At 50.5% G+C, this 27,361-nt stretch overlaps 1 protein-coding gene across 2 annotated transcripts in view; it reads right to left on the minus strand.

Annotated features, from left to right (window-relative positions):
- The window catches only part of Mrc2 (mannose receptor C type 2), a 55,579-nt gene extending 30,678 nt beyond the window's left edge, over positions 1–24,901 (minus strand). For both annotated transcript variants that reach the window (XM_041635811.1, XM_041635810.1), the window contains exon 1: positions 24,778–24,901. In XM_041635811.1, coding sequence (XP_041491745.1) covers positions 24,778–24,901 — 124 coding nt within the window. The remainder of the gene's footprint in view (positions 1–24,777) is intronic.
- Positions 24,902–27,361: the final 2,460 nt, after the last annotated feature.

The raw sequence follows: 27,361 nt of genomic DNA on the forward strand, positions 1-27,361 counted from the left end.
CATGCACGAATAAATCTCATACCTACGTCATAATTAAAACCAAGCCTGCCGTTCTACTCCTCATCCGAGCTGCTAGATTTGTTTTTTTTCTTTTTTTTCTTCTAGTTTTTCAAGATAGAGTTTCTCTATAGCTTTGGAGCCTATCCTGGAGCTAGCTCTTGTAGACCAGGCTGGCCTCGAACTCACAGAGATCCACCTGCCCCTGCCTCCCAGGTGTTGGAATTAAAGGTGTGCACCACCACCTCCCGGCTTAGGTTGTTTTTGGGTTTTTTTTGTTTGTTTGTTTGTTTTTCTAATACGTAGTGCCACAAACTCCTGTCAAAATACTATAGTGGGAAGTTCCAGTGGGGCCCTGTCCCTCAATCCTGACAGCACAGAGTGTGTGTGTGTGTGTGTATGTGTGTGTGTGTGTGTGTGTGTGTAGGGGTCCTCTCTGGCAAGATGCATGTGAGCTTCACTCAGTACCATCTGGGTGGCTGCCACAGATAAACTTCCTGTCACTGGCTGTCCACCCATGATCTGCTCTTCTCCTCCTATGGTCTGAGTGTTTACACCCTTCCCCAAATATCTATTTTGAAATCTTAACCCTTGAATGAGGGTGTTAGGGCGTGGGCCTCTGGGAAGTATTTTAAGGGTAATCACATTAATTAACAGGATTCATGCCCTTATAAAAGACTCCCTGGGGCAGGGCTGGGGATGTAGCTCTGTTGGTGGAGGGCTTGCCTAGCACACACAAAGTCCTGAGTCCAATCCTCAACACCACACAAACCAGGCATAGTGGGTGCATGCCTGGAACCCCACCGCCAGCAGTCAGGAGGTAGGAGTAGGAGAATTAGTTCACAGTCGTCCTTAGCTACATAACAGACTTCAGGGCCAACCTGAGCTAACTGAGTCTCCACTGCCCTTTCAACCTATGAGGTAATAGTGAGAAGAAGGCTGGGTGGGAGGAATGAGTGTCACCAGACACTGAAGCTGTCGACGCCTTGATCTTTGACTCTGTAGCTTCCAAATCTGGAACCAAACAAGTCTCTGTTATTTATAACCCTTCTAAGTGTGATGTTTTGTGATGAACACAAATGACCCCTTATTTCTGGAATAGAGAAATATAACTAGAACCAGGATTTGATCCAGACCTACCCAATCTTCCTTTAAGGTTGAGTATCTTTGTGGGATGCAAGTTCATGTGTGTATGCACGTGTGTGTATGTGTGTGTTATGATGTATGCACATGTCACGTATATGGGTGCATGAGCCCACATGCCATGTTTGGAGGCCAATATTCTGCTTTATTCTCTTGAGACAGAGTCTCTCAGGGAACCAGCTAGGCTGGCAACCGACAAGCCCCAACGATCTTCCTGTCTCTGCCCACACAGTACCAGGGGCCGAGGTCCACGCGCAGCCACACCTGGCTCCACCCACCCATGGACACAGGACTGAACTCAGGATCCCATGCTTGCACAGCAAGCCCTCTTACCCACTGAACGACCATCACAAACCCCAGGCTATGGTGTCTAAAATTCCACAACAGCAAATGAAAGCGGCCATAGCAAGGGAAAGGGCCTGGGAGCAGAAAAGAGCGATGATATTGCTCGCTTTTATAAATGCTTCCCAGAGGGAGGAGTGGACAAAATGGCTCAAAACTTCTGGCTGGCGTGGGTCCCCAGTGGGACGGTGTCTTTTGTTCCCAGCCAGCTAATCCACAGGCAATACCAGCTCCGTCCCAGTCAGACTGAAGGTGCGGTGACAAACGTCTGATGAAAGGATCAAAAGAGCCGGGCGGTGGTGGCACACACCTTTAATCCCAGCACTCGGGAGGCAGGGACAGGCGGATCTCTGTGAGTTCGAGGACAGCCACGGCTGTTACACAGAGATGCCCTGTCCCAGAAAGGGGAAAAAACACAGAGAGACCAAAAGAGGTCTACACCAATCGGCAAAGGCCACTCCAAGCCCCTTTCACCTGACAGATGAGAAAACTGAAACCCAGAGAAGGGACTGGGACGCCCAACCATACTTTTCAGGACCCGGGCTCCCTCCTGTTCCGTGAGACAAGGGTGCATGCCTCCTACAACCACCCTACTCCTGGGTTCAAGTCCATCTAGCTTCCTGGAGTACTTGCCAAGGTACACAGCACATTTCAAGCAATGATGGACCCCAAAGAAAGTCCCAGCACCTACCACCATCTTTGCCCTCTTGGGATCTACAATCTTAGACAAAGACAACAACTTGAAACAAAGAAGCCCTTAAATTCCAGGGGTCTGGTTGGGCTATGAGAGAGATCCTAGCTGCCTTCTTGGGGTCAGAAAGCCAGGTCAGGATGGAGCTCTGGAAACCCGAAGACCTGGAGGCAGAGGGGAAAACTGCGGGTCATGAGCTGCCGTGGCTGTGACTGAAAACAGACCCTGGATGAGGAACAAAGACCAGAGAAGAGCTAGAGGGCAAAGGAGAGGCGGAGGAGAGAATTCCTGTAGGTGGTTCTCGGGGACCCAGCCAAGCCAGGGGCCAGGGCACTTGGACATGATGCAGGGACATAGCCTTGGCAGAGCAGAAAGCGCTGATGAGGGAGCAAAGGGAACGTAGGCTTGCTGAGAACCGCTCCGAGTTCTCTGAACCCCGTGTTCTCACCAATCTCATACAGAGCAGGCGGGGGGAGGGGGGGACTCGAAGTGCAGAGACCTAATGCCCCAAAAGGGCCCCTCCAGCCTCGTTCCTCCCACAGTGCACACCCATACACCTGGGAGGACAGGATGCCAGTGTCCATCTCAGAGATTCCAACCCCCAACACACCAGGTCTGACAAAGTGGACCACTTGTATGCTTGCTGTCAATCACCTCATGTGGGAACAGTGCCACCTGTCAAGCTGTGGCTCAACACGTATTTATGAATGAATAAATCAATGAAGCTAGTCAGTGGCCTGTGCACTGGGCAGCGGTTGGGTGTAAGTCATGCGTTCATTCAGCAAACGCTTGCTAGGAATGTCAGGACTAGGAATGCAACTGTGTTGCAAGCTGCTCAGCAAGTACATGGCCCTGTGTTCAACCGCCAGCAGCGCGCACACACACACACACACACACACACACACACACACACACGGCACCCAGTATTCATATTTGAAACATCCAAGCATATCCACCCAGCATGGAGGCATATACCTGCATTCTATCCCAGTCCTAAGCTCATCCTCAATGACATAGCAAGTTGAAGGCTAGCCTGAGCTACATGAAACTCAGTTAAAAACAAAAATAGGAACAGGGAGGAGGAAGGAGTTTTATAGGTCTTGAGGACACAGTGGCAGATCCCAGCCCTCCTTACAGTCTGCTGAACTGAGGAATGGAGATGATGGCTGAATCCCTAGCCTCAGCGAGCCTTTGTTTTTGTTTGCCTAGCAAGCTTCCCCTTTCTTCTCCTTCCCCCTTCCCCCCCCCCCCCCCCCCCCCCGCTCCCCGCCTCCTTCTATATAAACAATGAGCTATGGCTGCTCGGGTGGACACCAGGCTCACTCTTGACTGACAACAGTATCCAATCCCCTTGGCCACCGTGATGTAAGTGACACAGAACTCAAACCCGGCCAGGCAGAAAATGAGCCCAGAATAAAGAAAGTTTTCTTTTTGTAGAGATCTCTAGATGGAGGCTGCCAACAATCAGGTTTCCTATCCTGAAGGGATGGACATAAAAAGAAACAGAGCTGAATACTGGAAGGAGAAGCACGCTCCACTAACACTGGACATCGAGTCTCCAGCCCTGCGCTCCCGTGTCTCCCCTGAGCTCTGCTCCCATTCTGTGAACTAGCCAGGATCATGACCTTTCTTCTCTTTTTGCTGTTGGGGGTAGAACCCAGGTCTTTACACATCCTGAGCAAGCGCTCTGCCACCGAGCCACACCCTCGGTTTGTGTTGAACTTGCCTGCTTTATGCTCGTATTCTGTTAATTTTAAGAATTCTTGGGACCAGAGCCCACCTTTCTTACTCTCCAGGAGGTGGTTGCTCCAAAATCCCTCTGCCGTTGCCAGACCAGTTTCTTGAGTCCGCAGTGGTAGGTGGGTCCTTCCAGGGGAGGCTGAACCCCCAGTGCATTCTCCTGACCCCCCTCCAGCTGCTCCCCTAACCCACCAGCCCTCTCAGCCCACGCTGACGACAGGCCTGGATGAAGCACTGTCCCAGGCATCAGAAGGCAATTAGACCTGAGATGACATGGCCTTTGCCCTTGTGCTGTTTACAAGGAAGCTGGAGAGGAACATCCTGAAGCAATTCATGAAAATGCTACAAGGCACACACCAACACGTGTGCAAATCGGCCAGCCTGAAGTCAGACTGCGCAGTGGAATGGAGGTGCTGGACAGAAAAGAGCTTTGCTGGTAACTGGAGTCTGCCTCTCCGGTACAGCCTCAGAGACCTCGAGAAAGCAATGGCCAGACAAAAGCCTGTAGTCCACTCTTTTGGCATCTCAGATGACCAGGTCATTGACGTGAAAATGTATTCCCATACACGGAGGCAAGTGGGTTATTTGAGACAGTTTCTCTATGGGATGGTCCTGGCTGTCCTGGAACTCATTTTGAGAACAGGCTGGCCTTGAACTCATTGAGATAGACCCGCCTCTGCCTTCCAAGTGCTGGGATTAAAAGCGTGTGCCACTACTGCCTGGCTTGGCAAGTGGGTTTTAAAGCAATGTGCCTTGATTGAAGAGATGCCTGTCTTCTTTCTCTCCTTCTCTCCCGCCCTCCACCCCAAGGTTCTACTGGAGTCCCCGGTCAAAGGCTCACTGAAGGCTTTGCTTCTCCACAGAAACCCTCCTCGCTGCTCTTACAGCTTGCGGGACTCCTCCAGAGCAGACCCAGACAGAGGGCTGAGGCCCTGGCTAACCAGCTGCTCTAGATGACAAAGCTGAAGACATCACTGTTGAAGGAAGCGGCGGAGAAGCTAATTCTAGCACAGCGCCTGGCACGCAGCAAACTCTCAGGCAATCTCTGTGGAGGGAAAAGGCCTGTCCAAGAAAACCCTGAAGGCGCGAGCAGAGGGGAGGACAGAGGCTGTTCCAAGTTGGGGAGCCGCGCGGGAGCAAAGGCCAGACTCTGGAATCTGAAATTGGGGGCCCGGCACCCATCTGGCTTAGCTCTTAGAGAGCTGGTGACTTTGGGGTGGGAGGGAGCTATGACCCAGAGAAGGCATTGCAGGATGGCCTCCAGCCCTTCAACCTCTCTCTTGTTATTCTCCCCAGGTCACACAGAGGCAGAGGTGAGGGGTCATTTCAGGGAGAGCCAGAGGCTGGCCACAGGGCTGCTAGCCAAGCGAAACAGCTGTTTTCAATTGGCCTTAAGGCCAAGCCTGGAAATGTCTCCCTGACTCAGCAGAAGCTGCCAGCTCCGCCCTGCTAAGGGGCCAACCGTGGGGACCCAGCAGTTCACTCAACATTCCGTCCGCTAGCCTGCGCCCATATACCTGTAGACACACTGATCCTCATCCCTCCGTCTCAGGCGCCCAGTCCTCCCCCCACTGCACCCTATCCAAACCCTGGAGTGGCCTTCCCTCTCCCTTTCTCGTTGCTCAGCAGTCAGTTCCAGTCTGTCCGAACTGCGGGCAGTCGCTGCCTCAAGCGCATGACGCCTAAGCCTTCACCCACAGCGCTCGCCCTTGCTAGGATACAGACCCTTCCTTGCTCCAGTCCTGCGGAATTCATTACTTTCCAGACATACATTTCTTTCTGCTTTACTACGTGGGTTGCTAAGTGTGCCATCTTGTGTCTGACGGGAACGGGTTTAGTGGCGGGACAGAGCTCTTGCAGGAGACGGCGGGAAGCCCCAATTACAATGCTTTCCTGCTTCCTGGGGATCTGCAGGTACTGTCCCAGGGAAAAGGTCTCAGTGGGGCTTGCATCCTGGGTTTTCTGGGAACACAAATCACCACCTGGCTCTCTTCCTTGTTGTTGGGAGTGTTGGATCTTAGCCAGGTGTGGTGGCACATGCGGGCAAGCCCAGTACTCAGGAGGCTCAAGGCAGGATGATTGACAGATAGGCCAGCCTGGGTTACAAAGTGAGATCCTCACTGCTCTTCTACAGGAACAAAATTCACTTGCCAGTGGCCATGTAAGGCAGCTCCAGGGGATCTGACACCCTCTTCTGATCTCCTAGGGCACCTGTGCACACGACACATATTCACACAAACACATACACACACACATAAATTTTTATTTGCTTTTTAAAAAGCAACTTCAAAAAACACACACAACATGAGGGGGCGGGGAGTATGGAACTCACTCCCCCTTTGTCTGATGGCCTTTGTCTTCTCAGAACCAGGCACTAAAATCCTTTTCAGCCTGCTACTTCCCAGGCTTATCTTCCAAGACCAAGAGTACAGCCATACAGAGCCCACAGAAGCAGTGGAGGGACCCTAGACTCTCTTTGCTCCCCTCCGGAACAGCTCCTTCCAGTTCACTAGGACCCAGCCCTTCATCCACAAGCATCCCAGGAGCCCACCACACCCACGAGGGTTTGCATCTGCAGGGGTACCTGGCACCACCCAGATCTGCACCCAGCCCGCCAGGACCTCTCTCCAGAGGCCGTCTGCGGGTCCGCAGCCAAAATAAACAGCCCAACAGCCACTTCCTTCCCGATGAGGGCACTTGCACAACCACGGATACTATGACGGCAGGAAATGGTTTTCTGGGCCAGTGAAGTCCAACCCCGTCGCCCCAGGCTAAACTCGGAATCCAGACCCGGGCACGCGTGGGTGGAACACATCCACACCAAAGTGGATGCTCTTGGCACCCCTGCTAGGACCTCGCCGCCACCACCACCGGACACTACTTTATTAAAGCAGGTCCCCAAGGCTCCTGTGAGCCAACATGTGTGGGAGGAAACTGTGAGAATATTATTTCATAACATCATTGATAGGAGCCTCTCCGGGTCCCAGCCTGCGTGCCAGGTTAGACACCCACATAACTAACAGAGGATCAATGGTGGAGTGAATGTATTTGGAGACATCCACACAAATTTGAGGAAAGCGGGTGTTTCTTTAAATTTAATTTTGACTTTTGTTGAAGCTGGGGCATCAATGACTGAAAACTAAAACACTAGAAATATTATTTTTCCTCTTCCCAGGAAGAGGTGCTCAGAGGAACTTATAATAGTCAAGCATGCCTCCTATATCGAGGAGCGTAAAAATCACTGTAGAAACACGGAAGGCACAAACATAGAGTCAGAAAAAGGAAATTAATATGAAGCTTTTTAAGTAATAAAAAATCAAGGCCTGTTCTTTTTTTTTTTTAAGATATATTTATTAAGCATACAATGTACTGCTGGCAAGGAAGGCACCAGATCTCATTACAGATGGTTGTGAGCCACCATGTGGTTGCTGGGAATTGAACTTGGGACCTCTGGAAGAGCAACCAGTGCTCTTACCCTCTGAGCCATCTCTCCAGCCCCTCAAGGCCTGTTCTATGAAAAAAAAATATTAGAAATATGAGAAGGGCCCCTCTTGCTTACTATAGCAACAACAGAAATAAGGCTCTCTTTTGGGTCAGCCTATGGTTTCCAGTTTTCCATGGAATGCCAAGTAAACATTTCAGGAGGGCTGGAGAGACGGCTCAGGGGTTAAAGGCACTTTCTGCTTTTGCAGAGGACTCAACTTCAGTTCCCAGCACCTCTGTCAAGCAGTGTTTCACAAACCCTGTAACTAACTCCACGAGATCAGGCATGCTTCCGGCCTCTGTGGTACTCTCAAAGACATGTCCATCCACACAGGCACACACACACACACACACACACACACACACACACACACACACACACATACATCCATACAGGCGCGCACACACACACACACACACACAGCATTTTTTAAATTATTTGTTTTTATCTTATGCGCACTGGTGTTGCCATGGGTGTCAAGTCCCCTGGAACTGGAGTTAACAGACAGTTGTGAGCTGCCATGTGGGTGCTGGGAATTGAACCCGGGTCCTCTGGAAGAGCAGTCAGTGCACTTAACTGCTGAGCCATCTCTCCAGCCTCCACAAATAACATTTTTAAAAAAGTTAGAAACATGTACAGAGACCAAAGAAATACAGGATTATACCAAAACATAATGATGTGTTACTGAGAAGTTAAGGCTTTCGATATTAACATTCCATTCAATTCCTGGGTAGGAGCATTCCAAATTATTACCACTTGAACTCAAAGGCAGAAATTCTCAGCTGCCTGCCAGAGATCTTCGCTGGCCAATTGGCTCCTGAGGGCTTGGGTGCTGTCCCTGGCTTCTCTGAGTCCTGGGGTCAGGAGGAGATTTTGTTAAATAGCAGCTGAATTCAGAGGACTTAAAAATCATGGCATCATCACTCCCTAGCAACCAGAAGGAACATATAGCAAGGTTAAATGATTGCTGAGAGTCCGCAAACAGTGGACTCTGGGCCTTTAAAGTTTTTGTTTTTAAAAGTTTTTAAGTGTGTGTGTGTGTGTGTGTGTGTGTGTGTGTGTACATGTGTTTATGGGGGGGAGTGCCCAAAGGGGCCAGAGATGTAAGATACTCCTATACCTGGAGTCATAGGCAGGTGTGAGCTGCCTGACAGGGGTGCTGGGAATCAAACTCTAGTCCTCGGTATCAACAATGTGTGCTCTTCACTGCTGACTGAAGAGCCATCTTTCCAGCCATGAATCTTGGTCTTTTTGTTTGATTGTTTTTTGTTTGTTTGTTTTGTTTTAAAGACAGGGCTTCTCTGTGTAGCCCTGGCTGTCCTGGACCTCGCTCTATAGACCATGCTGGCCTGGAACTCAGAGATCCCTCTACCTCTGCCTCTCGAGTGCTATGATTAAGGGCGTGTGTCACCATGGCCTGGCTTGAATGTTGGTCTTTTTAATAGATCTGATAGTTGTTACTGTTCTAACCCACACAGCACAGGGGTGTGATCACGTGACTTTTGTGTGTGATGTGTGTGTATCTGTTCTATGTGCACACACGTGTGGTACTGTGGTGAGGAAATCAGAGGAGAACTCAGGTGTCTTGCTCGATCACTCTTCATCTTAGTCCCTCGAGGCAAAGTTTCTCTCTGAACCTGGAGCCAGGCTGGTGGCCAGCAATTCTCATCTCCACTGCCCCACCACCCTCCGCCCCAGGAGCAATGGGGTTACAGGTCTGGGTTCAGCCACACCTGGATTTTCTTTCTCAGATGTGGGTGTTGTGGATTTGAACTCAGGTCCTCACAATTTTGCAGCAAACACTCATACCCACTGAGTCATCTGCCTTGTCTCTATAAGACTTATGTTCAATAATGGGAATAAAATCGAGAATTCGTACTAATTATACCAGGACAACCTACAGAAACCAGGACTGTCCCAGGCAAACATGGTCACCCCGCATCGTGGACTGGAGCACAGCACGATCTGTCAAGGTTTTCCATGTACTTGCTTGTAAATTCTCATAGTAACCCTGAGAGCTAGGAAAAATTATTATCTCTATTTGATAAATGACAAAACTGATACACTTAATGATGATTTTTGTTTGCTTCATTTTGAGACAGGGTCTTGCTCTGTAGCTCTGGCTAGCCTTGTAGCTCTGGCTAGCCTTGAAGGCCCGGCAATCCTCCTGCACCAGTTTTCTAAGGCTGGGATTATTGCTGAGTGTGGAGGCCGGAAAGACGGGCTTCAATCTGGCTTTACATAGCTGCTGTGGTATGTTAACCGATAGTTCGCAGGCCGGCTGTGCTTGGCCTTCGCTGCCCGCGGAAAGAAAAGCCAACCAACATTTAAAACTCGAGAGATTTCACATGAAAATGTGAATTTCCAGGTTTTCTCAGAGGGCTGGCAACAGTGGGCCGGCATGCCTGCCAGGAATCAGTCACAGGAACTAAGTGAAGCTGTACATGCAGGGGTATGTGGGGCCACGAGCCTCCCCGCCCCCCAAAGTGAACTATGCCATATATTTCCATACCGGCACTGTTGTTTCTCTGAGTGATGAAGCAGTCTTTAGAGTCCTGTCTCTGAATATTAATAACCACCACAGGCCACTCATGCTGTCCCACCTGTGACCCCAGCATTTGCGAAATGGAGGCCCTCGGGTACCTATCAGATGATAAGGACGTCTGGTGCGGACTGCTGAGAAATTCAACCCTGGATTTCAAGTGCTATTTGAAAAACGGACGCGGAAAATAAAAATACAGGTGGCGCACGCCTTTAATCCCAGCACTCGGGAGGCAGAGGCAGGCGGATCTCTGTGAGTTCGAGACCAGCCTGGTCTACAGAGCTAGTTCCAGGACAGGCTCCAAAACCACAGAGAAACCCTGTCTCGAAAAAAAAAAAAAAAAAAAAAGACCTCGGAGGACTGGAGAGACGGCTCAGTGGTTAAGAGTGCCCCCTGCTCTTACGAAAGACCTGCATTTAGTTCCCAGTACCCATGTGGGGAGACTCACAGCCACCTGTAACTCCAGCTCCAGATGATCCAGAGTGCTAACCTAACTCATGCTCATGCGGAGAGACTGCACCCTCAGAAAACAAACCAACAAAACCCATGCTTGTTTCAAATCTCTCTATTTGCCTGTCTTAGGGAGAGAGAGGGAAGGAGAGGGAAAGAGAGAAGAGAGAGGCGGAGGGAGACAGAAGTGGAGAGGAGGGGTTCCACGTTCTCGGTGACACACTGCATTCCTTTCGTGATTCGTGTCTCCAAGTCTGCACAAAATGACTAAGAAAACATGACAACTCCTATAATGAGCTTTTCACGCTCCTCACTGTCAAGCTCCTGACCCAACTTCAAGGAAAATTTGCTTGGTTTGAAAAGCACAACATGGCTCTACGTCCAGGGAGTTTAGCCTCTTTCCTAGCCTGTGAACGTTAAGCATCCTCTCGACAACTGGGTGTTAGCGGTGCACACCCATTACGCCCGCACTAAAAAGACTGGGGTAGAAGACGGGTGTTTGTTTCTGGGGCCAGCCTGGGCTACCTAGAAAGACCCCCCAACTTTTAAAAGAAAAAAATCTTCCTTAAAACTATTCCTATAACTAACTACTTGTCAGTTTCTATGAGGGTAAGGCTAGGAGACATTTCCACCCCACCCCCCCTTTCCCTGGAAGGCCCTGTTAGAGAGGGCCCAGAAGGGTCACTCTGGAATTTAGACTTTGCAAGTTCAAATCCCTGATTAGGTCCTTGGACCCTGAGCCAACTGCCTGGGACTGTGAGCCTTGATCTGGAGAGGGTACCAACACTTGTCCCATATGGAAAGAGTGCCAATGATGCCCTCCCGTACCCAGGCACCACTCGAGGGGCAGCCACTACTGTGCCTCCAAATTCAGACAAGAGGATCTGTTTACGTTCCTACCACACGGGGCCTGGGAAACGGGCTTTGTAGATGCAATTGGGATAAGAAGAAAGGATCAGAGGAAATAACTCCAGATTAGAGTGTTTACTCTTCAGAAGAATTAAAAGAAAAATAAACCCACGGTGGAGATGCAGAGTTCTCTCCCAGAATTCCCAGGCGCGCTGGGGCCCGAGAAACCATCACTGGCTTTCTTTGAACTTCTAGACTCTCTCAGGTCTCTCTGGAAAGGGCGTGCAAGGAGGAGAGTGTGTCAGGGAAAGGAGGCTTCTGGAAGGGTCAGGGACCACGGCATCCTTTCCCTCTCTGCCACATCCTCGCTCTGCAGAGAGAACTCTGAAGGCAGCTGTAGGGGGAGATGAAGTCCCAGGGAGCAAGCACAGCTGGAGGAGAGCCTGTGGAAGGAAATGGGACACCACCTACACCCCTAGGCAGAGCAGACGCAGGGACGGGAGGAGTAAGCAGGGGACCTCCACCGGGACTCGTGGCAGTAGAGGCAGTTCCAGCCTCGGAGTCTAGGTTCCTCTGGCTATTTACAGCCTAAGGACTGGAGGGACACGCTCTGTTTTCTTATCTGTGAGTTAAACTGTGAAATGCGACCTCTGCCTCTTCAGGAATTTTTTGTTTTGATGAGACAGGGTTTCATTCTGTAGCCCAGGCTGGTCTGGAACTCACTCTATGGACCAGGCTGCCTCCTACTGCTGGGTTTATAGGCATAAGCCATCGTGTCCAGTCTTTGTTCACAGGCGACTGGGGGATCTACAGGAGTACTGACAGGTCTCTGGGGACATCTGTCTCCCCAGGAAGCCATTGCAGAGATGAGCCATTCCTTAGTGGTGAGCATCCTCTTTGTTCTGTGTGGACAGGTAATGAATCCTCTGTATCACAAACTCTTTAGAAAGAGATCTTGGGGACGGCAGAGAGAGCTTGGCAGTTTTCGACACAGGGTTTCTCTGTGTAGCTGTGTAGTTTTGAGGCCTGTCCTGGAACTCACTCTGTAGACCAGGTTGACCTCAAACTCACAGAGGTCCACCTGCCTCTGCTTCCCGAGTGCTGGATTAAAGGCGTGCGCCACCACAGGGTGGCTGCCACACTGCTCTTGCAGAGGACGCAAGTTCAATCCCCAGTTCCACATTGTGCAGATCATAGCTGCCTGGAACTCCTGCTCGGGGACACTGCCTCTGGGCACCACCTGAAATGCTCCAGAATTTGAAAGTTTCTTTTTTTAAAAAAAAAAGAGATTTATTTAGTGTGTGAGTGGTTCTTTTCTACATGTATGACAAAGTAGCATGTATGTTCCTGGTGGCCAAAGAGGTCAGAAAAGGGCATGAGATCCCCTGAAACTGGAGTTATGGATGGTGTGAGCCACCACGTGGGTGTGAGGACTGAACCCAGATCCTCTGCAATAGCAAGAACTCTCAGCCGACAAGTCACCTCTCCGGCGCCAGTTTCTAAACGCTGACAGGATACCACAGTGGAAAGTCCTACATGTGATCCCATGGAAGGTGTCATGCGGTCACTCTCCAAACACAGGCTCAAGTCCCGTAATCCTCACACTTAAGAGACTAAGACAGAAGGAATGCCAGGAATTTGAGGCCAGCCTGGGCTACAGATGCGATCCTATCACAAAACTCCAAATAAACAAAAGCAAAACAAAACAAAAAACTGCATTGGAAATATTGCCTTTGGGCTGGAGAGATGGCTTAGAGGTTAAGAGCACTGACTGTTCTTCCAGAGGACCAGGGTTCAATTCCCAGCACCCACGTGGCAGCTCACAACTGTCTGTGACTCCAGTTCCAGAAGATTAAAAAGAAATACTGTCTTCAGGTTAGACATATACAAAACACATACGGACTGTGATGAGACTTGGTCCCTCCCCCAAGACGTCTCATTATGTGGCATACGCAACACTTCAAACCTTCTCAAGCTAGGCACGCTCCAGAGAGTGCATGGAGCGTTCTTCATTGCTTGAGGTGTTTACTATGAATAGGTATAATTTCTGATAGCATAAAGGTATGGTCTCGTGCTGGTGGGATGGCTCAGTGTGTAAAGGCGCTTGCCGCACAAGCCTGATGCCCTGAGGTCGGTCTGTGAAGCCCATGCCAAGGTGGAAGAACCCAACTCCACGAAGCTGTCCTCTGACCTCTATGACCTCTATGCGCATGCCGTGCCATCAGCACCATCCCCATTAATAACAAATAAAAGTAGTGTTTAAGTATTTTTTTATCTGTGTGGTGTGCATATGTGTATGAGCATTCATGCGCACGAGTGTATGCGCATGAACTCGAATGTGTAGACTGGAAGTGGATGCCCTCCTGCAGCAACCTCCACCGTCTATGTTGAGGAGGGTCTCTCGTGTGGACTTTTTCCTTAGTTATGGCTTTAACTCATAAAATCTTCCTTTTTTATGTTTATTTGTTTTGGATCACTATGTAGCCCTGGCTGGACCGAAGCTGACCGTGTAGACCAGGCTATCTTCAAACTCACATTAATCAGCCTGCCTCTGGAACTGCCTTTCAAGTGCTGGAATTAAAGGTGTGTGTATACCACACCTGACTTAGTGAATATAACTTCTTAATCGTAAATGCACGTGGGGCTTGTGATCCCCAACTTAAGATTTGTTTCAACTTTATATACAGTAAAAACCTCGCTTTGAATTTTGACTTTCTGTGTTTTCCTTGGTGGGCAGTATGTGCTAGACTACAACAGCGAACCACAGCTCCATAGGACAACCATCCTAGGACACAGCCATCCTAGGACAGCCAGGGCTTTACACAGGGTGTGGCTAAACTATGACGTTGACAACAGTAAGTGACTTACAAAGAGCTTATCTCGCACCCCACAGTCGCATTATTGGGTCAGTCTTTCTTGAACCGACCTCGAGACACACAGACAGTATCCTGCTTAGGCTTTTGTTTTTGTTCCAAGACAGGGTCTCCTGTACCCCAGACTAGCTCCAGACTCACAGGCAGCAAAGATGACCTTGAACGTTGGAATCTCCTGCCTTCACCTCCCAAGAGTGCCCCACCATGCCCAGTTTAGGCGGTGCCAGGGACAAGGCGCAGGTCTTCGTGCATGTGAGGCAGGTGCTATTCCAAGCTAGTCTCAGCCTTCGCTTTTGTTATTTGTTTTGTTTCTGTTTTTCTCTGTGTAACAGCCCCGTAATACCACACCCCGGCTCGGCCTTTGCTTGTGTTTTGTGATTGCTAATGACTTTAACAATTCTCCATAGGCTCACCAGACATTCCGTGTGGTCCGTGTTTGTTGGCTGGTTTGTGTGTGTGTGTGTGTGTGTGTGTGTGTGTGTACTGTCTGCATCTTTCACAGTCCCAACTGCTCAGCTTATAGGATCCTCAGCAGTACTAGAAACCATCCGTCAGGTTACAAGCTCGTAGCCACGTGCGTCACAAGAGAGCTCCTTTTCATCGCTCATCTAAGTTTTATTGGAAGAGAGACCCTTTTTCTTTTCCTTCCCCGCTCTTGTGACTACAGACAGCACAAATTAGTTCTGCGTCCTTTCCCATGTTTGCGACAGGTGGGATCATGTGTACGCTTCTGGGTCAGCACCCTGGGGAGCTTTCCCCACACCACTGTAGCAAGCTGTAGGCTGTTCATTCACTACAGTGCATTACAGCAGAGACTGCGTGAAGACACAGGCCGCGAGTCTCCTGGGGAGAGCCTTTCGGGAATCTTCACTTGGGGATAATGTTCAATTTGGGCTTTTTTTGTTTGTTTTTGAGACAGGGTTTCTCTGTGTAGTCCTGGCTGTCCTAGAACTCACACTATAGACAAGGCTGGCCTCGAACTCAGAGATTCGCCTGCCTTTGCTTCCTGAGTGCTGGGATTAAAGGCATGCACCACCATGGCCCACTTACTTTGGGCTTTTATGAATAGTGCAGCTATCAGCATTTTGCTTTGTAAAAAAAAAAAAACAAAAAAACAAATGCAGTTTAAATTCCTTAGGTTATCTACAAACTACACAAAGGAAAAGGTGCCTGGGGGAGTGGAGCACCTCGGGGAGTGGAGCACCTGGGGGAGTGGAGCGGTCTGATAGATTCTCTATCAATCAGCATCACACACACACACACACACACACACACACACACACAAAGGTGGGGAGAGGGACAAACTAGCACCAATGTGACACAGTGGGAGGACCCACATCCATGCAGCCTTCCCCACGAAAATGTTGAAGACAAATCCAGCAATGGGTAAGGGATGCAGACAGCAACATTTACAAGACAGCTGACCTAGAACTCAGAAGCACAGCACGACGACAAGACAAACGGAACAGCCAAGCAACGATGACAGAGCGAAGGAAAATGCAGAAACATGACATCTAAATTTAAAACTGCCTTTAAAACCATTAATGAGGCAAGATGTAGAACTTTCAGCTACCTCTCCAGTACCGTTTCTCCCTGTACACTGCCATGACCCACCATGATGATAACAGACTGAACCTCTGAACTGTAAGACAGTCAATTAAATGTTTTCCTTTATAAGAAAAAAAAACATTAATGAGGCCCAGGGACACGATTCAGTCGGTGGAGCTCCTGTCTGATGCAAGGCTGAGATCAGACCCACATCATATAAACTGGTGGTGCACGCCCGTAACCCAAGCACTGGGGAGGTAAAGGCAGGAGGATCAATTCAAGGATATCTTCAGTTACAGAGTTTGAGGCCAGCCTGGGCTACACAGGAGCCAGTCTCAAAACAAAGCAGTACATTACAGGGATGCAGAGGATCACTATGACCTCAAGGCCACCTTAGACTGCACGGTGAATTCAAGACAAGCAGAGCCATGTGACAAGACCCTGACTTGAAAGAAGGAGGAGGGGGAGAAAGGAAAAGAAAAAAAAATTACTGGGAGCTGGGTATGGTGACAACTGCCTGTAATCTGAATGCTCAGAAGGCAGAGGCAGGAGGATGGAGACTTTGAAGCCTGCCAGGCTACGCAGTAAGATGGGATCTCAAAACAAAGAAGCAAATACAAGTTGGGTGTGGTGACATGCACCTTAAATCTCAGGAAAGCCAAGGGAAAGGCAGACAGACCCTCGTGAGTTCCAGACCAGCCAAGGCAACTTAGGGAGACCCTGTCTGAAAAAAACCAAAACAAACAAAAACCAACACACACACACACACACACATTTATGGGACAACTGGAAAATCCAAACATGGACTACACACTAGAAAAAAATAATCACTACGTCATATCTAGAAAAAAAGCCCACGGTATATCATTTCTCAGGTGTGAAGATATGGTTGCATATGGCTATGTCTGTACTATGTCTTCTGTTCACCTGGCGCAAGCTAAGGTCATCTGAGAGGAAGAAACCTCAATTGGGGAAACATCTCCATTAGATTCAGAGTCAGGAAAGCCTTTAGGGCGGCAATTCTCAACCTTTGGGCCTCGCATATCAGATATCTACATTATGATTCAAACCAGTGACGAAATTACAGTAATGAAGTAGCAACAAAATAATGTCATGGATGGGGGCTGTCTTAGTTGGGGCTTCTACTGCTGTGAAGAGACACCATGACCACGGTAACTCTCATAAAGAAAACATTTAATTGAGGTGGTGGCTTCCAGTTTCAGAGGTTCAGTCCGTTATCAGGGTGGGACATGCGGTGTGCAGACAGACATGGTGCTGGAGAGGCAGCTGAGAGTTCTACATCTCGCAGGCAACAGGAAGTGGACTGAGACACCAGCATGGCTTGAACATATATGAGATCTCAGAGCCCACCTCCACAGTGACACACTTCCTTCAACAAGGCCACACCTATGCCTACGAAGTCACCTCCATTTTCTCTCAAACCACCACAGAGTCACCACAACGTGAGGAACTGTATTAAGGGGTCACAGCATTAGGAAGGTTGAGAACCACTGCTTTGGGGCGTTTTCTTAATTAGTGACTGATCAGGACGGCCCAGGGTGGTACCATCCCTGGGCTGGTGGTCTCGGTTCTATAAGAAAACAGGCTGGACAAGCCATGGGGAGCAGTCAGTAAGTAGCACTTCTCCCTGGCCTCTGCATCAGCTCCTGCCTGCAGGTTCCTGCCCCAACTTCCTTTGATGATGAACAGTGTCGTGGAAGTGTAAGCCAAACAACCCCTTTCCTCGCCAGACTGCTTTGGTCACGGTGTCTCACCACAGCTAATACTCACCGGAACTAAGACAAGGCCTTTGCAGTTGACGAGCGGCTAAGTATTTAGATATGAAATGTAAGATTTCCCATGACTTGAGAAAGAACATGTTGTCTTGGGAAAGAACATGTTGAAACATTTTTCCAGACAACCTGATGTCCTTAGGACCCTCCCACAAGCTGCTGCGTGAAGCTGGGGCCCATTCATTCACACGGAGCCAACTGTTTTGTATGTTTACCCTCGAGTTCATTTGCCTGCATTTTCCTATGCATTTCATACGGTATCTTAGCTGTCAGCCGAGTTTCTGTTCCTGCCAGAGATCTCAGAGCAGCCTGATTTGTTTGTTCCTTCTAATGCAATGCACTTTATAAATGTCACATAAAATAAAACTGGTGAACATCTGACCCTTGGTTTGGGGCATGCACATGTTTGTGTGTGCACATATGTGTGTGTATGGATACACATGTGTGTAGGCAAGAGATTCTTATTGCGTGTCTTACTCAATAGCTTTTCTTCTGGGTCCTCTGCAAAAGCAGTCAGTACATGCTTTTAACCACTGAGCCATCCCTCCCCCTCCGAAAATGAATTTAATTTCTCGTCATCTTTGAACCTTCTACACAACAGTGCACCATCTGAATCCCTTCAGGAGTGTTTAGCTCCAAGTTGAAATTAAATTTCCCTTTTCTTTCTTTTTGGTGGGAGGTGCAGAGCTGGGAGCTGAACCCTGGTCCTCTCTTCTCACATGCTAACCATGTTCTCCACCATTGAATGCCCTCCCAGCCAGAATGTTCTAGTTGTAAAATCCGTATTTTCCCAACATTTAAAAGTAAGGATTTCATTTCCCAACAAAGTTTGTGCCTGGTGAGTCTCACAATGTGTTTTTTACAAGAGCTCAAAACTTTTCTTTCTGGAGATTAGCCTCTTCCATTTAGACTTCCCACCATTTATCTTAACCCAATGCCATATGCGCTGCATGACAATGACATCATCTCACTAGTCCTTATTGTCTTGGGGGACGCTTTGTGTGTTTGCTTTAATTTCTTCTAACTCAATAAATATCTACTAAACACCACCGTGTCTCAGGCACTGACCCCGCCCCGCCGTGCAGGAATTAAGAAGTGGGATACAGCTTTGAGGTTCAAGTATGTGTTTAGTATATGTAAGCCCTCGGACAGACTCCCAGAATGCGCTCTTCCTTCAAAACACCCTGCTGAAAGAGCGGTGCTTCTAGGCTAGCAAGGGAGGAAGCAGCCACCCCAGGGCTGGGGAGGATGGCAGCAGCAAGATTCAGAGGAACTTGTGGCTGAAGGCGACCGCCCAGCCTCGGGCACTCACGCTCAGATACAAGCCAGCCACAGAGACAGACCCGCAGAAAGCCGCCAGCACAGGCTCTGAGCAAAGCAAGCACACTGGCTTTTAGGGGCAGTCTGGGACAGCCTTGGGTTTAGCACTTCCCACTCCAGGAACAAAGACGTCCCCCAGGCACCCACAATGAGGGCTAAGTAAGAAAGTGAAATCACAGGGAGGAAAGTGTGGCAAATAAGGACCTGAGGGGACACAGGGCCACCAAGGGTGGGATTCCCCATCTTCAATTTGGTAATTATATTTACTTGTTTTTTTTTCGTTTTTTTTCGAGAATAGGTTTCTCTGTAGCTTTGGTGCCTGTCCTGGAACTAGCTCTTGTAGACCACGCTGGCCTTGAACTCAAAGATCTGCCTGCCTCTGCCTCCCGATCTGCTGGACACGGGTGCTGGGAATCACACCTGGGTGTCGAGTGAGAGCAGTGAGCGTGTTTAACTGTGCTGAGCCATCTAGACTGAGGGCACCGAGGACCGAATTTTATTATATTTGAGTCCATTGATATTCATGGGTTTTCTATTAGCAATAAAACCACAGTAGCTTAGTGCCTGATAGCATACCAGACGCTGGGATTAAAGGCATGTGCCACCACCACCTGGCTATTTTTTATATTTTATATTTACAGGTGACTTTCAGATATATGCAGGCTTGCAGGGACACCAGGACCTGAGGTTGGGTGCTAAGCACCCATGAAAACATCTGGCTGTGGAGTGATGGCTGAACCTGCAATCCAATGCTGGTAGGAGGGGCAGGATGATCACATGTGTGCCTGGTGCCCACGAGGCCAGAAGAGAGCACTGGATGCCCTGGAAACCGGAGCTACAGATGGTAGCGAGCTGCTGGACACGGGTGCTGGGAATCACACCTGGGTGTCTAGTGAGAGCAGTGAGCGTGTTTAACTGTGCGGAGCCATCTGGACTGAGGGCACCGAGGACCGAATTTTATCATATTTGAGTCCATTGATATTCATGGGTTTTCTATTAGCAATAAAACCACAGTAGCTTACTGCCTGATAGCGTACCAGACATGTATCTCAGGCATCTATAATCTGACTTACGTGCGACTCCCCTGTACAAGGTAGCGTGTTCTTGTTCTCACCTGACAAAAGAAGAACCAGAGCCTGGGGCCAAACAGTTGGTCAATGAATTCCGGTCTCAAGGATTCTGTGCCACTAATAGTTCAAAGGACTGAGAGGGAAAGCGGATAGGCTGGATTACACCCACACCCCTGCTCAGTCCACAGGACAGTACCACACCAATTATCCTTCTAAACGCCTTGTGGACACCAAAATCCAGCTTAGAGTTTTCCCTGTAGGGAATAGTGTGGCTTGAACCTGAAAGGTCCCGGAAGGCTCCTGTGTTGTACATAAAGTCTTGTTTGCCAAATGGATAGGCTCTGGGGAGTTGACTGGACTCTGAGATCTCAAACCTCATCAATGGACAGATGGATGGTTGCTGAACCCACCACACGGGAAGTAGAGCCTCACTAAAGGCAGTGGGCGTGGGGGTGGAGAGAGGTTAAGAGTTGCTCCCTGGCCGGTTCCTCTTTCTGCTTCTCGAGCCACCACGAGGCGGGTAGCTCTCTGCCACGTCCCTCCACCATGACTTTTGACCTTGCCTCAGGCTCAAAACAACTTAGACCAAGTGACCAGAGACTGGTCCCAGAAACAGGGGACCAAAGTAATTTTCTCTTCCTCTTTAAGTTGTCTGTGCCGGGTATTTTACCACAGCAAGGAAGAAACTAACACAACTCTCAGCCCATCACGCTACAGCTCTTGGGGCGCTTCCCAAGAAGCTCAAGAGGTGCCGTCCGTCCGCTATTCTTAGGTTTACAGTCTCGGGTCCACTGAGCCATCTCTCCAGCTTTGAGAGTCTGTACTTTAAGGGTGCAAAGCCAAGGGCCCCAGGAGAGGACAGAGTGGTCCTGAAGACTAAGTGTAGAAAGAAAGCAACCATGGGTGCTCCAGCTGGGGCCACGAGGAGCTGGCTGAAGAACGCAGCCCAGTCTACTTGCTAGGGCGTTGGAGCTGACTGTCCCCCGCATTTCCAGGACCACCGATACCACCATGAAGCCCCTTCTAGCCTGCTGAGAAATAACTAGAATTCTAGAATCTGCAGAGCTCAGGGTGACTTCCAAGAGCTATGTCACCATTCCAGTGGCCCACCCCACCCAGTTTTATAGGACTCCATCATGGGAAAGGGGGCCCCTCCTCATCTCACGAAGGGCTAAAAGGAAGACCTTTCCTGCCAGTGATATGCCCCCCAAGTCCAAGGGAGCCCCCCATGAGCCATGCAGGATGGGGGTGGTTAGACTCAAAGGAAGAAAAAGTTTTAGTCATCTTGATGTCATCACCCTACAGGCTCGGGAAACACGAATGAATGAATGAATGAATTAATGAATGAATGAATGAATGAATGAATGAAATGACTATGTGAAATCCTGACTTCGAGGAGCTGAGGTGCCTGGCTGGAGCACCTTCAGGCATTTGGCACTTCTTATCAATACCTCCTTGGGGAGGAACATCTCAGGGACCCCAAGGACAGGGAGAGGGAACTTAGTCTCTGCCTCTGTGGCCCATGGAGATGTGTGAGGACCACCTGACAACAGAGGGCTGTCCACCCACTCCTTTCTTCACTGTCCCTCTCAAGAGGACACACGGGTGGGTGTTACATTTGGAAACGACAGCTCCGTCTTCAGGGCGATGTTCGGAGATTGGATGGACCCTTCCAACGATGGGGTCGAAACATAAGGGCATTATTGGGCAACTAGGAACTGGAGCCGGTTGGAGGAAGTAGGTCACTGGGACCTACTGCCTTCGAAGGGTGTACCTTGCTTGTCCTTGGTGCCTCGCCACCTTCCTGGCTGGCATAAGCTGAGCAGCCTTCCTCTGCGGCCGTGACCCTTTGTTATGCTTCCGACTCACACAGGCTTAAGGGCAATGGAATCAGCTGACTTGAGGCTGAAGTCTTAGCAGCTCAGAGCCAAAATAAACCGCTCTTCCCTAAGTTGTTTAGATGAAGGCACTGAGTCATAGTGACAAGCTAGCTAACATACATATGGCGGTGGTACCCTACTAGCGCTCCGGGGCAATTTTCCTGCCTTCCGCAGTTCCTTTGTTTCAGTCCGGGACTGTGGTACTTCGAGGTCTAGGCGCTCGCTCGCTCGCTCTTGCCTCACCTGCTTCCAGCTCCATTTCCCACTTTCTAGGGGTGAGGTCACAAATCACTGACCAGCTTTAACTCTGGCTCCCAGGGTAAGGTCTTCCCAGGGTTAGGAGCTCTGAGCAGCCACCACCATAGAAACAACCGCGTTTATTGTGGTCACTTCGCCCCCTCCCGATGTTCACACTAGTGATGGATTCAAATGGAGAACCTGAGAAGTTCAAGGCTTCTCCATCCTATCCCGCAGTTACGACAACTTGTGGGCACTGGATTTCTCTGGTATGAGCACTGGGGACCAAACCCAGGCTTCCTACCCATTTCACACACCTTGCCCTTGCCCAGGTGAACTCCGGCTCGAACACTGTACAAAGCACAGTGGCCTTGGCAGCTTGCTAAAGCCAGGAAGGCAGAGTTTCACGGGGAAGGATGGTCTCAGTCTGGCTCTGGCCGGACATGCAGAGGTTTGCCTAGCGACTCTGGTGGCAATGACAAGCACCCAATACCTCTCAGACGGAAAGCCAGTTACCTCTGAGTGCCACAGGAGGACTTTCCAAGGCCTCCTGATGGCTCGACCTGGACAGCAGATCCCCTCCTCCAAACCAGAGCTCATTCTTGTTCTAAGAAACCTTCAGCACTTGGAGTCCCACGGTCAGCCTGCAAGTGGGGTCTTCATCGGGGCCGTCCAGGCACCTGCCCCCTTCCTGGCCTGCTCTCTTTGACTCTCCCTGCTCCTCCTTGGACCACAGCCTCCTGTTTCTACTCACCAAGCATCCCCGGGCCCAGCCTTTCACTTACTAGATGTGTCCAAAATAAACCACCAGACTCCTTTTAAGATTCCATTTTCTACTCTGCAAAATGGGTCCAACAACACCTACCTCAGCGTTAAACGAGAAACTGGATGCTAAGCACGTACCGGGGCCTCCAGGCTAAGAAAGGGCACTCACTGCCGGAGCCTTCACCCATGGCTCAACCGCTGTCATCCTCCTGACAGATTTAATTTTCTCTAAGGACGCATTTCAACTCTTCTAAAGCCCTCGGCTTGGTGCTGTGTCCAAGGAGAGTGGACCAGCACTGCAGCGGGGGGCATGCTTTATGGGATCCCTGAGGAAGTAGAGATGAGCCCACAGGCCCTGCACCAGCCCTCCAGACGAGGGACCAGTGGAAGTTGAACGCTCCTGCCCTAACCCTGCGCACTTCCAGGATTTGGCTGGACGTGTTGTATGCACTGACAGGGAAGCTGTGTGATGTCACCCTCCTGTTCAGGTGCTTCAGTGGCAGCTCCTCATCCCCAGCTGCCCTAGCCCAGGCCAGGCTGGGACGGGTAATCGAGAGAATGCAACAGCCCAGGCTGTGGCTATTCCGTGTGTAGGACACAGCCTGAGTGAGCAGGAAGGGACAGAAGCAGAGACCAGGAATCACAGGGACACTGTAGGCCTCCTTTTCCTCCCTGACTGGGCCCCTCAACAGGCACCTCCACCCCCCTGTCAAAAGCTCCCTGGGGGAAAAGACCGAGTCAGCATTCTCTGGCCCAGCTCTTTCCCAGGGCCTGGCTTTAAAATCCAGTCTAGGGCTCTTGGAATGGCCATTCTTTCCCTCCTCCCTCGGATCCTGCGGTCCTGTACTCTTTACAGCGGAGAAGACCCAGAGGTGAGAGACAGGCCGCACATGCCTGCTTCCTTCCTGTCTGCCCAGGCTCCAGGTCCAGGCGGGATGGGAGGCAGGTCTTCTATGTGACTGTGGCTCACCCAGACCCTTCTTTTCCCCTTAGCAGATGCCCACAACACACCAGGCCATGGTGAAGGCCTCAGACTTTCCCCGGGGTCCCTGGTCCTAGCCCAAAGTGCAGATGCTGTCCCAACCCTTTCCACTCACCCCAGCCCCCAATTACATAAAAGGAGATGTGGAGGCAGCACCCAGTACAATTTTTTTCTTTAACTTCTGAAAATTCTCTCGGGGATTTTCTGAATACCACCTATGTTCAGCTTCTTCTCAAGAGGGACCTGTTTGACCTCATTTTTCAGTTACTTCTTGAGAAAAGAAGAAAGAGAGCACGGAAAGGAGAAGGGTATAGTATGGGGGGGGGGGCTTGTGTGATTGGTTTCTGCAGGTTGTGATTTTGCATCTTTAGAAACTCTTTTGCAGCTCTGGAGAAGTGCCAGTTTGGCCAGAATTGCTCACACCAAGTGAGAGCCCGAACACACACACACACACACACACACACAGGCGCGCGCACACGGCCGCACACGGACACAAAACTGTCCCACTGGGTGCAGGAGTCTTACACCACAAGCCGTCCTTGAAGACCAAGAAAGAAAATGTAAAGACGCTGCCCAGGAGGCTGACCCCTCACGTACAGAGTGTGAAACAATGCGCCTCTGGCTTTCCGGCTGCATCCCATCATACCCGGACCAGCACGGGGGCGGACGCAGGGGTCCGGGTGGCCCGGACGCGAGTCGCCAGTCCTCCATCTCCCTCCCTCTCCCTCCCAGGCCGCAATGCCCAGGATCCCCTCCCCCGCCGCCTGCCACATCTGGTTCCACTCAGGTCCTCCCCCACCTCCAGGCGCGCTCCTCCTCCCTTCTCCTTCGCTTCCAGAAAAGCGGAGACGATTTTTAAAAACCCAGTCTCTCTCTCTCTCTCTCTCTCTCTCTCTCTCTCTCTCTCTCTCTCTCTCTCACACACACACACACACACACACACACACACACTCACTCACTTTTCTCCAGAAAATAAGGGAGTAAGGGAAAAAAAAGAGAGAGGGAAAAGTCAAGAGGCCCCGCTCTCCCTTGGGTTGGCCCCCGAAGTTGGCCAAGTTGGCAGCGCCTTACCCGGGAGGGCGGCGGGGGCGGTGGCGGCGTCCCCCGGGTGGCCGAGATGCAGTGCCCCGAGAAGTAAGAAGCAGCGCAGCAGGTGACGAGGCCAGGACCAGAGGGCAGGTCGGATGGGCCCCATCCCTGCGGCGCTCGGAGGACGCGAGAACCGAGGGCGCACGGCCCGGCGGCGCGCGGTGGCAGTCCTGATGCTGGGCTCTGATGACCGCCGGCGAGGGGCTCGCGTCCTCCTCCGGATCGGGACGATGTGATGCCTCCCGAAGAGGAGGAGGGAGGAGGCAGGCCCCGAGGAGGGAGGGCGGAGGGAGGAGCGCCGAACCCGGGAGGAGGGTTTGAGGGGCAGAGGGGAAGGGAAGCGGGCAGCGTGGGAGGAGAAGGAGGAGGTGCGGGGGCGCGGGGCTCCGGACCGGGCAGTAGGGAGCGCGCGTCTGGAGGGATCGGAGGGGGATGAGCAGGAGAGGAGGATCAGCGTGGTCCAGAAGGACCATCCCCAACGTGCGCTCTTTTATCTTCCTCTACTCTGCTTCTTAATTCCTTCCCGCCTCGTCTTCCCTCTCTTTTCTGCCCGGGCCTGGAGCCCCAGACGCTGCGTCACAGCTTCTCCTGCTGGCGCGGGCTACGAAGCAACTGCAAAACTTTCCGCAGGACTTCACCGCGTGGCGAGACCTGGACTGCTGCGTGGCCTGGCCAACCGAGGGCTGGGGCGTGCGACTGACTCAGGTGGCGAGACCTGGGTCGCCAACACCCGCTCCATCCTGCCTCTTCTGCCTGTTTTTAGCCGCTAAGCTCTTTTCTTTCCTAAGAGAACCCCCTCCCCTGGTCTGGTGGGGAAGAGGAGGAGCCCAGAACTCCGCCACCCTCGCAGAGACTGGGGGAGGGGAGGGCTCCCGTTGCCTGTGAGCAGCGCAAACTATTCTTAATCATCTTGTTTCTGCATGTGTGTGACTCCTGTGTCAGTTTTCACAGCACAAAGTGTGTAAGTGTGTAACACTTAAGTTAATTGCCCCCCACCCCGCGCGCACGCATCCAGAGACCTGAGACAAAAACAGCCCACTGGATGTCCCAGAAGACCTACATCATTCCCACCAGCTGGGGTGCTGGCCGGTAGCACAGAACAAAACGGAAATTTCGCGAAGACAATCAATCCAGTTACTTAGTATTATGCAACGGGTCAGATGGCAACGCTGAGCACTGGACTCAGAGTCTGGATTTTGGAAGACAGTGCATACCTGATTTCCCAAACAGCTTGGGGCAGGGCTGAGACAGCACAAAGACTCACCTCCTCCTATCACAAGTGATCGAAACACTGTAAAACTGTAATACGTTTTATTGTTGCCTGAACGCTGCACTGTGGAGCTTTTTGGAAACAACAAATGTGACTTTTCATTGGCTCCTGCTGTGGGTATTCCTTCCCTATCACTGTAATAAGGCTCTGCTCCTTGGCCCTTCCAAGTTCTGGCAGTTCAGATTCTTGCTTACTATAGCCCACTGATTGTGGGGGCCCGAAAAAGGAGCACCTGCGGGCCTCTGGGGAGGTTCCACTGCCACACAGCCCTTACAGTCAGCCAAGGGAAGGAAGCCCCTTGCTCCACGCAACTGCCCCCTGGGGCCGACCTTCTTGGTACCACATGTCTTGGGGCTCCTATATACACCTAGCCCCATGCTGGGGCTGCCTTCTCTAGATAGCTCCCCTCCTTACAAATCTTGTCACTTTTGCCAACTATAGCTAAGCTGTGTCGTCCTAACTGAACAGCCTAATCACGGGAAGCTTCTGGAACAGAACTGGATCCCTCCCCCACCAGTCAGAGGACGTTTTTGTAACGGCCTAAACAAATGCAGACAGATTGTAAAAAAATATATATCTATAGCTTTAATGTAGAAATAGACTTACAGAACCACCGTTCCCGCGGAGACCAGGAAAGCAGAAGCGACAGCTGGGAGCACGCTTGCCAAATTTATAGGCAGACATTAGCCCGAGGCGAACACGCCCCCCAAGGGGCGGGACCTATCCCTACATCTCCCCTTTTTGTCTAAATAAGACAGAACCAAACCAAATGCAACTATATACAATAATAACAAATAATAAATATAACAAACAATATTGAGAACAAAATCTTTGCTAAACATTCTATCTCAAGGAGTCCAAATAATGTAGAGAGTAACTACAATTATATAATCTTCAACTCCGTCAAAGATCTGAGAAGGGAATAAACACTACTCAACAAACGAGATATATCCAAAATGTGCAACAATTGACAGAGACAACTGACTACCTGGGCAATCACCCAAAGTCTCGTTTGCAATGTTGAGTCAACCAATTTTGACTAAGGCCTAACATAACTGACATACCATTATTAAAGGCAAGGAACTTTTCAAAACTATCTTACCCTGTCTTGGCAGGATATGACAGTCCTGTTTTATCCATTGATGCACGCTCTGTATCTCTGTCAGTGGTTGAGGTATGGGCATTTCTTTGCCCAAAGGCCAGTTCTGCCAAATAGAAAGGCTCCAGATGGAGTGTCTTTGGTGCTCAACATTCTCTCGGGAATAGAGCGGTGTTGCCAGGAGCAATTGTGTCTCA

The sequence above is a fragment of the Microtus oregoni genome, unplaced genomic scaffold (assembly GCF_018167655.1).
Source record: "Microtus oregoni isolate MIOR12 unplaced genomic scaffold, Mior012 000048F_ref0000485, whole genome shotgun sequence".
In the NCBI taxonomy this organism is placed as follows: Eukaryota; Metazoa; Chordata; class Mammalia; order Rodentia; family Cricetidae; genus Microtus; species Microtus oregoni.